At 39.3% G+C, this 14,539-nt stretch overlaps 1 protein-coding gene across 1 annotated transcript in view; it reads left to right on the top strand.

The window, feature by feature from the left end:
* Positions 1–14,539, top strand: part of CFAP54 (cilia and flagella associated protein 54) — a 363,910-nt gene that overhangs the window by 150,838 nt on the left and 198,533 nt on the right. Inside the window, exons 34-37 of the mRNA XM_056119478.1 lie at positions 2,085–2,312; positions 4,596–4,738; positions 6,950–7,128; positions 8,614–8,841. Coding sequence (XP_055975453.1) covers positions 2,085–2,312; positions 4,596–4,738; positions 6,950–7,128; positions 8,614–8,841 — 778 coding nt within the window. The remainder of the gene's footprint in view (positions 1–2,084; positions 2,313–4,595; positions 4,739–6,949; positions 7,129–8,613; positions 8,842–14,539) is intronic.

Raw genomic sequence — 14,539 nt, forward strand, 5'->3', positions numbered from 1 at the left:
GCATTTGGTGTCAATCTAACAACATTTGCCTATCCTATTTTTCTGTTTGTTTGGGATTTTTGTTTAATGGGAAATTGAGCAGAAAAGTCATAAATAGCCAAGAACTGCAGCATATCTATCTCTTTCGGAGCATACATGGAGTATTTGTACCATAATAGGCCTATAAACACTAACCCTAACCCATTTGCAATGCCAGGGATCAAACCTGGGTCTACTACAAACAAGGCAAGTGCCTTTACCCCTGTATTATTACTGCATGCTAGGTGAGTGCTTTCCCTTGTACTATCTCCCTGACTTCAGTTATTTCCTTTTAATCAAGCTTTTTAAACAATTGTTTTGTTTAAAATGAATGACCTGTTAACTTAGTTTCTAAACAAACTAGAATATTTTCAATAACTCTATCTTGAAAATTAAACTGATAATTTCCAAAGTAAAATATATCAATTTTGTATGAAGGGATTGTTTCCGCAAAAGGTCAAGGAGCCTTGAACAAGAATAGTTTCATCTTCCTACCACTGAGGATAAGGTAGATCAGAAAGAGCAGGAAGGGAGGGTCAATGGCCTTCACTTACCATGCATGCAGTGGCCCTTGCATGCAGTGGTCCCCACCAACAACGTATGGTCCCTTGAGCACTACAAAGAGTGATCTCTGAGCACAATGCCTAGGGTAATCCTTGAGTACCCATGAATGTGACCTGAAATTTACCATTTAATGATAAACACCAACTGCTAAAAAATAGTTTCCTTCTTCCTTCTTCAAAATGTCTCTTCCTTTGGTGCAAGGATGGTGTTATGTCTCCTTGTCTGCCATGTGGGGTGTGTGTGTGTGTGTGTGTGTGTGTGTGTGTGTGTGTGTATGTTTGTGTGTGTTGATTCAGACTCGGGTACTATGTCTATTACAGTGTGCTAATTACCTTAACTTATTTATTGTTTTTTTTTATTCCTCTTCTAGTAAAAGACAAATTAAAATATTTTTTCAACATAGATCAGGTAAAGTGGCAGAGGCTAAAGAGGCAGTAACATTGCCAACCATTAGAAAAATTATGTTTTTGAAGAAAAGCAGTAGTCTTATATAAATATCAATATGACATAAGAAAAGTTGTCCTACTTTTTAGATTTTGATCAAAATAATTTTAGAAAAGTAAATACACAAAATACTTAAAATACTTAAATACTTAAATACTTAAAATACTTAAAATAAAAAAATTAAAATTGGGGCTGGAGTGATAGCACAGCGGTAGGGCATTTGTCTTGCATGCAGCCAACATGGCTGACCCGAGTTCGATTCCTCCGCCCCTCTTGGAGAGCCCGGCAGGCTACCGAGAGTATCTTGCCCTCACGGCAGAGCCTGGCAAGCTCCCTGTGACGTATTCGATATGCCAGACACAGTAACAACAAAGTCTCCAATGGAGACGTTACTGGGCCCACTCGAGCAAATCGATGATCAACGGGAGGGCCTTTACTTTACTTTTACTTTACTTAAAATTGGAGCTACTAGCTAAATTTTGAAATCAAAATTCTTTTCTAAAATATATTGAGTATGCATTTGTGAAGTTACTTCACAGATAGTTGTCTTATTTTCTCTATATTTTGCTAATCATAGAAAGAATATCAATCCATTGATTTTTTTTCTTTAGCCTTAAGGATTACTACAGAAAAATATGGGTGTTTTCTGTTTAATAGTGTTGTAAGTCTATGAATATGAATGGACTCCATTGTTTTTTTTCTTTACCCTTAAAGAATATTACAGAAAAATTTGGAGTTTTTTGTTCAAATATTGATATTAGTCTGTGAATATGAATTGATTGCAATTTAATTGTCCAATCTTTTGGCTATGGAAATGAAATGTTTTGGTTTGAACTGAGACTACTGTCATTAGAGACAGTTGAAAGCAATAGTAGTTGAATGTTATCCTTATTTACCATTCTCGTTCATATTCTTAGCTATAAGGAAATAATACGTAAACTAGAAGTGTTTGCATACAGGGAAGACAAGTGACCTGTTGATTTATTTCAATTGAAATATTTTTTCTTTATTAAATGTTTTCAAGGATATGTAATCTCAAGACTTTTTTGTCCCTCCAGAAATAGGAGAAATGATGTTAGAAAAGTAGCACAAAAATTCCTGATAAGTAGCTTGAATCCTTTAATACTGAGGTACGTTAAGAGAAAGAGGTTCCATCAAATATGTATTGAGGAACTTCCCTGGAGAGCTCAGATGAACCTATATCTGGCAATGGCATACTACAACTTGTTTTTGACAAAACTGGCAGAGCGGATAAAGGGAAAATGCTATTCACATACATTTTTCAGGTTGGTATATTTCAGGTTGGTAAATATACATGGGGAGTTGAGGAGTTGCTCCCAAGTGGTGCTCAAGAGCCTTATGGGTCACTCCGGTGATTCTTGGCCAATTGGGTCAGCAGTTCCATAAAGGCCAAAAATGCCTTTTCTGCTTAGGCTCTGCAGTGCTGGGAATGGAAATGGTGATTCTCAGGAGCCTCTAGGACTACATCCAGTGACGTTTGAGGGAGTGTGTGGTATAAGGAACTGAACCAAGTTACCTAAGTTACTTGCCTGGTCCTGAACAATGCATTTTTAAATTTTATGAGCAAAAATTATGTTTCATTGATCATACCTTTACCTTTATCCTGGCCATTGGTGTATTTTTAATGTCTTATTTTAGAATCTTTCCCAAACAAATACTCTTATGAAGTACTCAATTCATGTAGCTTTTGGTGAAAGGGAAACATGTGGTCACAAAGGAAATTTAATATTAATTTATATATCATAAGTGTTGCTATTTGTAGGCATTTGGCAAACTTGTATTTATTTAGAGGTATATTTTGAGGAATTTTAAATATAAGTGGTATTTTTTCAAACAATGTAAGCTTTCTATCATTAATCGAACAAGGCATTTTTGAGCTCTTCCAGAGTCTGGAAAACATGCTATAGGAATAAAAAATAGAAGATAATTTCATAATATGGAACACTATGTAAGAATCACAAAGGTGATATCGACATCCAAAAAATATTTGTTGATCTCCATTTAAAGAGAGGTTACTGAGATGGGCAAATGGCATACCAAGATTACCTGGAGATACATGTAAAAATCTGGTCTGATGGATCACAAATGTTTCACAGTAGGTTAAGACCACATAAATCCTATCTTGTTCACATAAAGTCTTTCCTCTGGCTGGACTAACATGAAAGTTTTAGGAGGAAGGACCACTTGGCTTGGGTCTTGATGGATAGGCATTACTTTGAAATGTGCAGGTTGGGAAATTGGGAGAAGTGTTCCTATCGGAAGAACATGAATCAGAGTCCAAGAGAGAAACACAGGATGAGGACCCTGAATGAGCATTATTTTGACCCATACCTAGAGCATAGGAAAGGAGGTGATGTGAAATGAGCAGGGAATCAGGTAGGTGTCCTGAGCATGGAGGAAATCTGAACGTTAATTTTAATTTAAACATAGTAGGAAGCTATTCAGGGACTTGAGCAGGGCCATGATAAGAAGTTCTTTGGCTGCAACACCACATGAATCAGAAAGAGGAAAGACTGGTAACAAGGCTATCACTAATTCTGAGTTTTTTTTTTTTTTAAAAAACCCAGGTTGAAATCCACCATGAATTTTGTCCCAGTTTCTGTTTCTTCAGAATTTTGGTTCTAATTATTTCCTGACTATATCTTTATAAAACCCCACTGTTCTCTAGATAGATCCATTGCCTGTATGTTCTGGACCAGATTTAGGTTCAGAGAGCAGTTAGAATGTCTGACCAACAAGGAAGAACTTTTGTCATTGTGACCCATTCATGCAATTATGACAGAGAAAGCAGTTCAGATCATATGGAATTCATTACTAGTTTCTGAACACTTCTGATAACACTCTGAGAAGATGGCCTCAAGGTTTTTCTAAGCTTCTAATCCCACATGATCAAGTTAGACTGAGACCTAGTTTGTGTCAGTGTAATGTGATATTAAATTTGATCATATTACATTTGATCATATTAAAACTGTCAATGTATACTTAGAATTTATTGACTTAATGTGGTTGAAGACTTTATTGTTTGGGCTATATTTTAGAAAATAAATAACATTAATTACAGACATGATGCTCTATCAGAATTCTTTAACCACCAGTCTGTAAAGTGGTATGGCCTGAAGGTGGAGAAGGGTTGAAAACTGCTGACTCACTACCTTGGTTGTAACTGCTGACTCACTGCCTTGGTTGCAACTGCTGACTTATGAACGGGTATGCAGGACAGGTGATATGGTGGGAGAATGCTTCTCTGTATAATATGTATAGGTGATTTTTAGTTGACATAATTTGTATCAGAGATTTTAGAGTCTATATAAATTGTCTATTCCCATCTTAAAAGGACCTTCCAGGGAAATATGTTTTGATACGAAGATTCCCAAAAGCAAAATTACATTCAACAATATTAAAAGTTAATGGAGAAATGTTTGGTTTTAGTTGGGCATCCAAATTTGGGAGCACTGGCACCTTTTTTTGAAACTAAAAGTGGATTGTATTTGACAGCTATAATTTGATTTTACTTGCTTTATTTTTAATTTGGTTTTTCCATTTTGCAGTTTCCAATCCTGCGATCCTGATATGTTCTCACTAACTAATTCAGGAACAGTATTACCAACACGCAAATTGTCTTTGAAATACTATGAAATCTTGCTTGATTTTCTTCTGAAATCTAGAAAAAGGAAGGCCAATTTACCAAATGGTAAAAAAAAAATGGTAGTTTACTCCAAATTTTATTTTGGTTTTTCTTTGTCAATGTAATGTGCATACACATCACAGACACAAAAGTCCATGCACCATTTTCCAACAGTTCAGGAATTTCATGAAAGTGGAGTGATAGCACAGCAGTAGGGCGTTTGCCTTGCACACAGCCAGCCTGGCCGAGCTGGGTTTGATTCCTCCGCCCCTCTCGGAGAGCCTGGCAAGCTACCGAGAGTATCTCACCCGCTTTTCTCCCCGTGACGTATTCAATATGCCAAACACAGTAACAACAAGTCTCAAAATGGAGACGTTACTGGGCCTGCTCGAGCAAAATCTATGAACAATGGGAGGACAGTGTTTGTAATATTTTATAGGCACTTTTTATTTGTTCTATTTTGAAAAGTACGAATTTCAGCAGTAGGGCATTTTCCTTGCATACAGCCAGCCTGGCCGAGCCGGGTTCGATTCCTCCACCCCTCACGGAGAGCCCGGCAAGCTACCGAGAGTATCTTGCCCGCATGGCAAAGCCTGGCAAGCTACCCGTGATGTATTCAATATACCAAACACAGTAACAACAAGTCTCACAATAGAGATGTTACTGGGCCCGCTTGAGCAAATTGATGAACAATGGAAGGACCATGACCGTATTTTAAAATATTTATATATTTGACTATTTCTATGTGTGTGTTGACTTAAGTCAATGACTATTCAATAAATATATTTTAAAAATATTGCTTATTAAAAGGCACATGAGAAAATGCTCTACATCACTAATTATCAGAGAGATATCAGAGAGATGCAGATCAAAACAACAATGAGATATCATTTCACACCACAGAGACAGGCCCACATCCACAAGAACAAAAGCAACCAGTGCTGGCGCGGATGTGGCGAGAAAGGGACCCTCCTTCACTGCTGGTGGGAATGCCGGCTGGTCCAACCCTTTTGGAAAACAGTATGGATAATTCTCAAAAAATTAGAAATTGATCTCCCATTTGACCCAGCAATAGCACTCCTGGGAATATATCCCAGAGAGCCAAAAAAGTATAGTTGAAGAGACATCTGCAATTGTTTGTTCATTGCATCACTCTTTACAATAGCCAGAATCTGGAAAAAACCTGAGTGCCCGAGAACAGATGACTGGTTAAAGAAACTTTGGTACATTTACACAATGGAGTACTATGTAGCTGTTAGAAAAGATGAAGTTATGAAATTTACATACAAATGATACTACATGGAAAGTATCATGTTAAGCGAAATGAGTCAGAAAGAGTGGGATAGACACAGAAAGATTGCATTCATCTGGGGAACATAAAGCAACAAAATGGGAGACTAACACCCAGGAATGGCTGAGATTAGTACCAGGAATTTTGCTCCATGACTTGGAGGCCATTCACACGTGTTAGGGGAAAAGGAAGCTCAGATAGAGAAGAGAGCACCAAATAAAGGGTGTTGTGAGGATCCTCCGAGGGTGGGAGAAACATGCTGAAAGTAGACTATAGACCAAACATGATTGCCACTCAATGCTTCTCTTGCAAAACACAGTACCCAAAAGAAGAGAGAGAGAACAAGGGGGAATGCCCTGCCACAGAGGCAGGGTGGGATGGGGGGGTGATGGGGGGTGGGAGGGATGCTGGGACCCGTGGTGGTGGAGGATGGGCACTGGTGGAGGGATGGGTACTTGATCATTGTATAACTGAAACCCAAGCACAAAAATTTATAAGTCTATAACTGTACCTCATGATGTTTCACTAATAAAAAAATAAATTAAAAAACTTGCTTCTCTCATTGTCAGAAAAAATATTTCAAGGGAGTAAATTTTAGAGCAAATTTCATGAAACATACTACTTTTGCCCTAGGATATCCAACTAGTAATTTTAATGAAAGTTTATCTCGGAATGAACGAGATACTATTCTAATGGCAGGACCAACCAGTGTTATCATTTTGTCAGGAGACCAAACCTGGTTGTCCATGTGCAAGGCAAGTGCCTTACCCACTGTACTATCTCTCTGGACCTTCTTAGCTACATCTTGTCCAATATTTAAGGTTTCATCTAAATTCCCCCTCTAAAAGATGTTCCTTGATTCATTGTGTTCATGATAATTCTGTGCTTCTTGGGTGGCATTTGTGTTCTGGATTACTTTGATTCTTATCACTTGCTGTGAACTCATCTCTGACTTTATATGACTTTACTTTTTCATTATATTCTAGATGCAGAGGAATTTTCAGCATTTATTAATGCAAAATTGAATGAGGAAAATGCCGCCAAGCCACAAAACATTCACAAAATTGACTCTCAAGTGGGCTTGAATTACAAGGAGAAAGACCGAGGGAATATGAGTATACTGGATAACTTTACAAAAATCTTTTTATTTTGCAGGAGAGCTATGGTAATATAGTCTTTATTTTTTGCTAATGTTTCTAGACATGTCCTCAAATCTTAGCCTACAAACCTGTGTATATAATAAATTTACTTGTTATATGTGTATTTATTCACTTGCTCTCCATAATTTTAGTTTCAACTTTACTGAGCTAAAGCCTATAATGTTTCACCAGAATCTGGAACCTGCATATGGTCGTCTTTTATTATTGCCATATGATAGTGAGAATAAGTTGAAGGTCTTCCATCATTCTGGAGTTTGTCTTTGATGGTACTGAGGTGCTTTGCATCATCAAACCTCTTTGTCCCTGTCCACACAGTCTCCATTGATATTCAGACACTCCTTTGCTGCTCTCTTGTCATCGCTTAGAATATTGGTCTTACTGTGACACCCTGGGTTCCTTCCTGAAGCCATGCTCCCTCCTGGCTTACTACCCACCTCTGTATGCCCTCTGGCACAGGGAAAAATATTTCCAGACCATAATAAAATCCTCTCCTTTCCCTTCTGATTCTAGAGACTGTCATGTATTCTACTAAACACAGTCTTCTTTTTACTTCTCATGTATTCCGTGACAGATTATTAAACTCAAAATTATAATGATTAACTACAAGAAATTAGTTCCCTTTTTCTCTTAGCTGGCTGGAGCGATATACAGCGGTAGGGTGTTTACCTTGCAAGCTGCCGACCCAGCCTAGCCGGGTTTGATTTCTCCGCCCCTCTCGGAGAGCCCGGCAAGCTACCGAGAGTATTTCGCCAGCCTGGCAAAGCTTGGCAAGCTCCCCATGACGTATTCAATATGCCAAACACAGTAACAAGTATCTGTCACAATGGAGACGTTACTGGGCCCGCTCCAGCAAATCGATGAACAATGGGAGGACAGTGCTACAGTGCTTTCTCTTAGTATAAAATGTATATTCCCCCAAACAGCTGCTGACGTAAGAGAAAATCTATCCTTTATGAATGAGAAAGACCCACATATTCCCACTTTTGCGGTAGAATAAGGAGGGTGTGATCAATTAATTAACTAAATAATTAATTAATTAAAGTAAACCCGTATCATGTCTCTGGAGTTTGTCATCATGTATCTGAAATTATATTTTTGTATGCCTCTTTATCCAGTGTTTGTCTCCTCTAATAACTGAACAGCACAAGACTCAGTTTCCTTGCTCAGTAGCACCTAGAATAATGGATATTTTGGAGTCAGCCCTCTGGTGTGCAAATCCTGGCTCATCATTGGCTAGACCTGACCTTGAAGAAGTTAACTCGCAACTCTGTTTCCTTATCTGCAAAATGAGTAGAGTCCTAATTTACATGTACATCATAAGAATTCTTATTAGATTTAGTGAAAATAAATTTTTCTTTACCGTTGTCTAGTATATCATGGTACATAAGATTGGTATTATTTTCTTATTATTATATAACTGTCAAAAAGATGAAGTTGTTCAGAGATATGCAATTTTTAGAGTTTTAAGGTTTAGAAATATTATATTTTAGGTTCTTGCTCATCGAGGTGGCTATTGGACACTGCTTCAGAACTGCTGCCGGACCTTTTGGAACATCACTCAGGAGTTACAGTTGTTTTTTAAACAGACCATGAATATGTCTAAAATATTTCCTGTTAACCAGGATGGTTTCCTCTGCACCATTGTTTTGCCTTTCTATTTTGGAGCAGAATTACTTATTGACATGCTACTAGAGTTACAGAATGTTAATGCTATTAAGGTAAGTATGTTTGGTGAGTCATTATTTTTATGGTATTAAATTTAAGATACTTTGTTAGTGGGCATATTAAAGTAAGTAGAAATTGATGTTTTTTTATTTAATGTTTATTGGTTTGTCTGCATTTCATTAGCTTCTCTCATTTGAATCACAATACATAACTTGGTTTGGAATTACTTATAAATTGTTAGCCTGAAAACTCAATTTCTTAAATGGAACAGTTACTGAGCTCAACTTTTTACATAAACTAGCATTCATGTACTTAATCCTCATTTTTTTTACATTTCAAATTGAAATACTGTGATATACACAGTTACAAAGTTGTTCATGATTAAGTTTCAGTCATACAAGGTCCCAACATCCATCCCTTTGTATTTTTATAGAAAAATACACCTAACTAATATCCCTTAGCTTGTAGGTTGATCTTTATTTCACTGCTTAATCTATCTTTGTATATTGCCACAGGCAGGGTAGAATTTGCATGCATTAGAAAAACCTACCACACTCTATTTTAAAGGATGGAAATAAAACTGAAAATGAAATCAGGAAATAATATAAACACATTGAAAAATTAGCAAACACATGAACACACTGAGTTAAAGGGTTTATAACATGTCTTGATGTAAAATATGGGACACCAATAACATAACAGATAGGGGTAAAAAATTAAATTTCAGCAAAATATTTTACAAGTTATTTAAGTATAAAGTGATACAATATTAAGTTTCTGTAAAATGTGGTAAGGATGATTTAATACCAAATATGATAGAACTTGGCAGAGTCTCCTGCCCCTGAGCCTGGCTGTCCTCACGGTGGCCCCTTGGAGGGGGGAGGGTTGAGTTTCTCTCCTCCCCCCGCCTGCCCTGAGCCTAGAGCCCCAGCAGTTGAGGACCTCTGGAGCCAGCCACGGCCATTCTGGGACCACTCTCCACACGTCTGGATGGGCCTCATGCACGAAAGAACTGACAGAGGAACCCAGGCATACATGTCCCAGGGCTGAGGTCTCCAAGCCTACACAGATTGGGACTGGGCCTTCTCCAACCAGACCCCCCCATCTTTCAGTAGGTAGGCGTCACACCCACCAGCTGTTGCCAGCGCCAGGTTGGTCCTATCAATGGCCAAGGTGCAGAGACTATAAAACCCAGCTCCCGGAAGTGCACGGCCGCATTCATGGCCACACGACATCTTATTATCTTATTTTTCCTTTGGAGAACCTGGCAGGCTACCAAAAGTATCCTGCCTACACGGCAGAGTCTGGCAAACTTCCCGTGTCGTACTCAATATGCCAAATACCAGTAACAATGATGGGTCTCATTCTCCTAATCCTGAAAGAGCATAGAAATGACTCTTTTAAAATCTCAGGGCTAGGAAGAAGGAGAGGTTACTGGTGCCTGCTTGAGGAAATTGATGAACAACAGGATGATCGTGATCATGATCGTGATGATAGAACTTAAAACCCAAAGCAGTAGAAGGGAAGTCTATGTAATAGTCAACTAAAGAAGCCAAAAAAAGGAACAGTGGAACAAAACATATAGAACAAGTAAGAAAAATTAGGATACAATAGGTCCCACCTAATATATCAATGATTATGTCAAACGTAAGTGGACTAAATATCAAATAATTTTTTTTTATAAAATAGAAATAAATCTATCCTTGTCTACAGGGAAACACTCTGAATACAAAGAAACAATGAAAATAAAACAATAGAAGTGTACCATGAAAAAAGAGACATGTAATATCTGTGAGGCTATGTTAGTTAAATATAGTCACCAAATCAGAGCTACTTCCTAATTAGTACAGGTTCACTTAATCATGAGTACAGCATAAGAGTGACTACCAAATATAAAGATTCAAAATGTTTTCTGGACAGTCAAAAACTGAAGAGACTCCTAGTTAGAGAATCATTTATGTGTTTGCTATCCCAAGGCCCTTAATCCAGCAGATAAGATATTAAAAGTTCCTTTTGCAGGCTCTTTCAATGGCTGTTCCTGAGTTATATCCTGGAAATTCAAGGTCAAGCAAATAGACATAGTCATGCCACAGATCTGTGCTGCTGGAATTTTTACTGTGAAAACAGTGGACTGTAAGGGTGGAGCTCCCAGCTAAATAAAATGGAGTCTATTTTGGGTATCCCATTTTCCAAGCACTATGTGAATGCCAAATCCAGTAATAAATGGATCTCATTTCCCTAACCCTGAATATGCAGAGTCGAGAAGGATATGGAAGGAGAGGCTGATAAAACACCAAGGCAGACATAGGCTACCAAAACGCAGAAAAACAAAAATGATTGTCTGTACTTTTAATGCTCGTACCCTGGCATCTGCTGCATCCATTGAAGACCTTATGGTACAAGCACGAAAGATCAAGTACGACATCATTGGTCTGACCGAAACGAGAAGACATCAATTCCATCATGCTGTTTTCGACACTGGAGAAGAACTGTTCCTTGGAACATGTGATAAAAGAGGCGTTGGTGGTGTCGGTATCCTTGTCAACACAAACTTAGTCACGAGCATTGATTCATTTGAATGCCTAACAACCCGAATCGGACGATTACACTTGAATAAATGTGGCTCACTACCGGCAGTTTCTATCTTTGTTGTCTATGCACCAACATCCAGTTATGGTGAAAGAGAAACTGAGAAATTCTACATGGAGCTGGAGAAATTCTATAAAGAAGGTCACACCTTCTACAAGATCATTGTCGGTGATTTTAATGCCAAGATAGGACCAAGAAGATCAGTCGATGAACTCCATATCAGAACCCATGGCCTGGAATGGAACGAACAGGGTGACAGACTGTCTGAGTTCATCATGTCAACCAAAACCTTCCATGGTAACTCACAATTCCAAAAGGCTGAATCTAAACGTTGGACATGGGAGTCTCCCGATGGACGGTTCCACAATGAAATAGACCACATCATATTCAATCGGCGGTTTTGCCTAACCGATGTTGCTGTTGTCCCAAAATTCCAAACGGGATCAGACCACCGTCTTCTTCGTGCAAAATTCTACCTCACAGAATGAGGAGAAAAGAATGCAAGGTTTAAGAAGAGGACTCCCAGAACAACCACCAACTGGGAACTCTTTGGCTCTGTTGCGGCAACATGGGAAGATGCCGTCATTGACAACATTGATGAGGAATACGATCGAATGATTCAGCACCTCCATGATTGTGCAAGGAATGCCAAGAGAGAGATAACCACAAAAAACCATCTTTCTTCGAACACTCTTGAACTTATTCGCCAACGTGACTTGGCACGTGCCTCAGGCAACCACAAGCAAACGTCCGAACTGGCAAAACAGTGCAGAGAAGCCATCAAGGATGACCTCAAAAACAGGAGAGCAGCAGTACTGGTAGATGCAGCAGAAGCTGGGAAAAACATTCGTAATGCCCGCCTGTCCTTCACCAACTACAAAACCAAGATGACTGCCCTCCGACATCATGATGGATCTATCACATCTTCCAGAAGGGCAATGGAGAAGATTATTCATGACTTCTACTCAGATCTCTTTAATAGCCACATCCACTTGCCCACATACCACATACCACATGATGGATATGTCGTTCCCAATGTTCTCCCTTCTAAAATCCAACATGCCATCTCGTCGGTAAAGAAACAAAGAGCACCTGGCCCAGACAAGATCAGACCTGAACACCTGAAGAACTTACCATCAGTACTCATCAATACATTGGCTCGACTCTTCACACGCTACCTGTCTGAATGCAAGGTTCCATCCCAATGGAAAACCAGCAAGACTGTACTACTATACAAGAAAGGAGACATCCACGACATTGGCAACTATCGCCCAATCTGCCTATTGTCTGTCATCTACAAACTATTCACTCGAGTCATCCTGAATAGAATTAGCAGAACACTAGATGAAGGACAACCATGTGAACAAGCTGGATTCCAAAAAGGATTCAGTACCATTGACCATATCCACACAGTAACCAAGCTCATTGAGGTATCTCGCGAGTTCAAGATGCCACTCTGTCTAACGTTCATTGATTTAAAGAAGGCCTTTGATTCTGTTGAGACGGAAGCGGTCATAGAAGCCCTAGCCAATCAGGGCGTACAAACTCAATACATCAGGATCCTTCGTGAGCTCTATTGCGGATTCACTACCAAGATCTCACCATTCTACAAAGAAGTAATCATCCATATCAAGAGAGGGGTTCGGCAGGGTGATACCATTTCACCAAAACTCTTCAGTGCCACCCTCGAGAACATCATGCGACGGCTGGAATGGGAAAACATGGGAGTGAAGATAGATGGTCGGCAACTACACCACCTCCGCTTTGCTGATGACATCGTTCTAATAACACCAAACATCAACCAAGCGGCACAAATGCTGAACGACTTTGACTGTGAATGTGGAAAGGTCGGACTACAGCTGAATCTTGCGAAGACAATGTTTATGAGAAACAGCCTTGTTCCTGACGCTCCATTCGCTCTCAACGGAACCACCATCTCCGAATGCAACAATTATATATACCTAGGTCGAGAAATCAACATGATGAATGACCTGGCACCTGAGTTGCGCAGGAGGAAGAGAGCGGCTTGGAATGCCTTCAAGAGCATTGAAGAAATAACTAAGAGGACAAAGAACCTCCAGCTACGAGCACATCTCTTTGATTCCACTATTCTTCCTGCATTAACATATGCCTCAGAGACCTGGACCCTACGAAAACAGGATGAGAACACTATTCGGGTCTCTCAAAGAGGAATCGAAAGAACTATGCTTGGAATATCACGATTCACTCAAATGAGAGATAGAATCCGGAGTTCTGATCTTCGTCAACGCTCAAGAATCAGGGACGCTGTCTCATTTGCCAAGACATCAAAAATCAGATGGGCTGGACACGTAATGAGGTTTACAGACAACCGCTGGACTAGAGCCATTACTGATTGGATTCCACGAGACATCAAAAGATCACGTGGACGCCCACCTATAAGATGGTCAGACTTCTTCGTCAAGACCCTAAATGATCGGTTTGAGGCTCTACATGTTCCTAAAACGAACAGATACCACTGGGCTACGCTAGCACGCAACCGGGATGAATGGAGACGTTACTGGCACCCGCTCGAATAAATCGATGAATAACGGGGGTTAAGTGATAAGTGATTAAATGATGTGAAGGAGAGATTCCTGGAGGTCACATATATCACCCCTATTTTCCATGCCTATACCACTCGACTTTAAATATACATGTCACAGCCAGGTGGTCCAAGGTCTCTTCCAACAATCAGAATTTTGACTTGTCAGAGGGGTTTTCTGTTTTATAGCTTGGTCAAAACCTTCCCTTCCTATGCATGGAGTTCCCTTAAGGCTAGCTTTAAGCTAGTGTGATCTGCTACTTTGGCAGGACTAGAGTTATGCAACAGTATGAGCTGCAGCCTAGTCCATAGGTAGACTTGAAAGACTTTGCCTTGTCTCAGGAATTTCTAAGGGTCTTCGGGAAAAGAAAAACATGTTAGTTGCAAAGTAACTCTTTAGGCAGAAGCAAGACTTCCTAGAAGGTTTCCTTTCTTCCTATGGCAGCAAGCCTTTCTGCACTTATTTAAATCTGAGTTAAAACAAAAAGATCCAGTTACACTAGTTGCACTTCCAGTGCAGCACAATCCTCAAGTGCTTAGAGGCTCAGGTAAGTTCCGCTGAACAGCTGTATTTATTTATTTATTTTTGATTTTGATTT

Source organism: Sorex fumeus, unplaced genomic scaffold (assembly GCF_029834395.1).
Source record: "Sorex fumeus unplaced genomic scaffold, SorFum_2.1 ptg000003l, whole genome shotgun sequence".
Lineage (NCBI taxonomy): Eukaryota > Metazoa > Chordata > Mammalia > Eulipotyphla > Soricidae > Sorex > Sorex fumeus.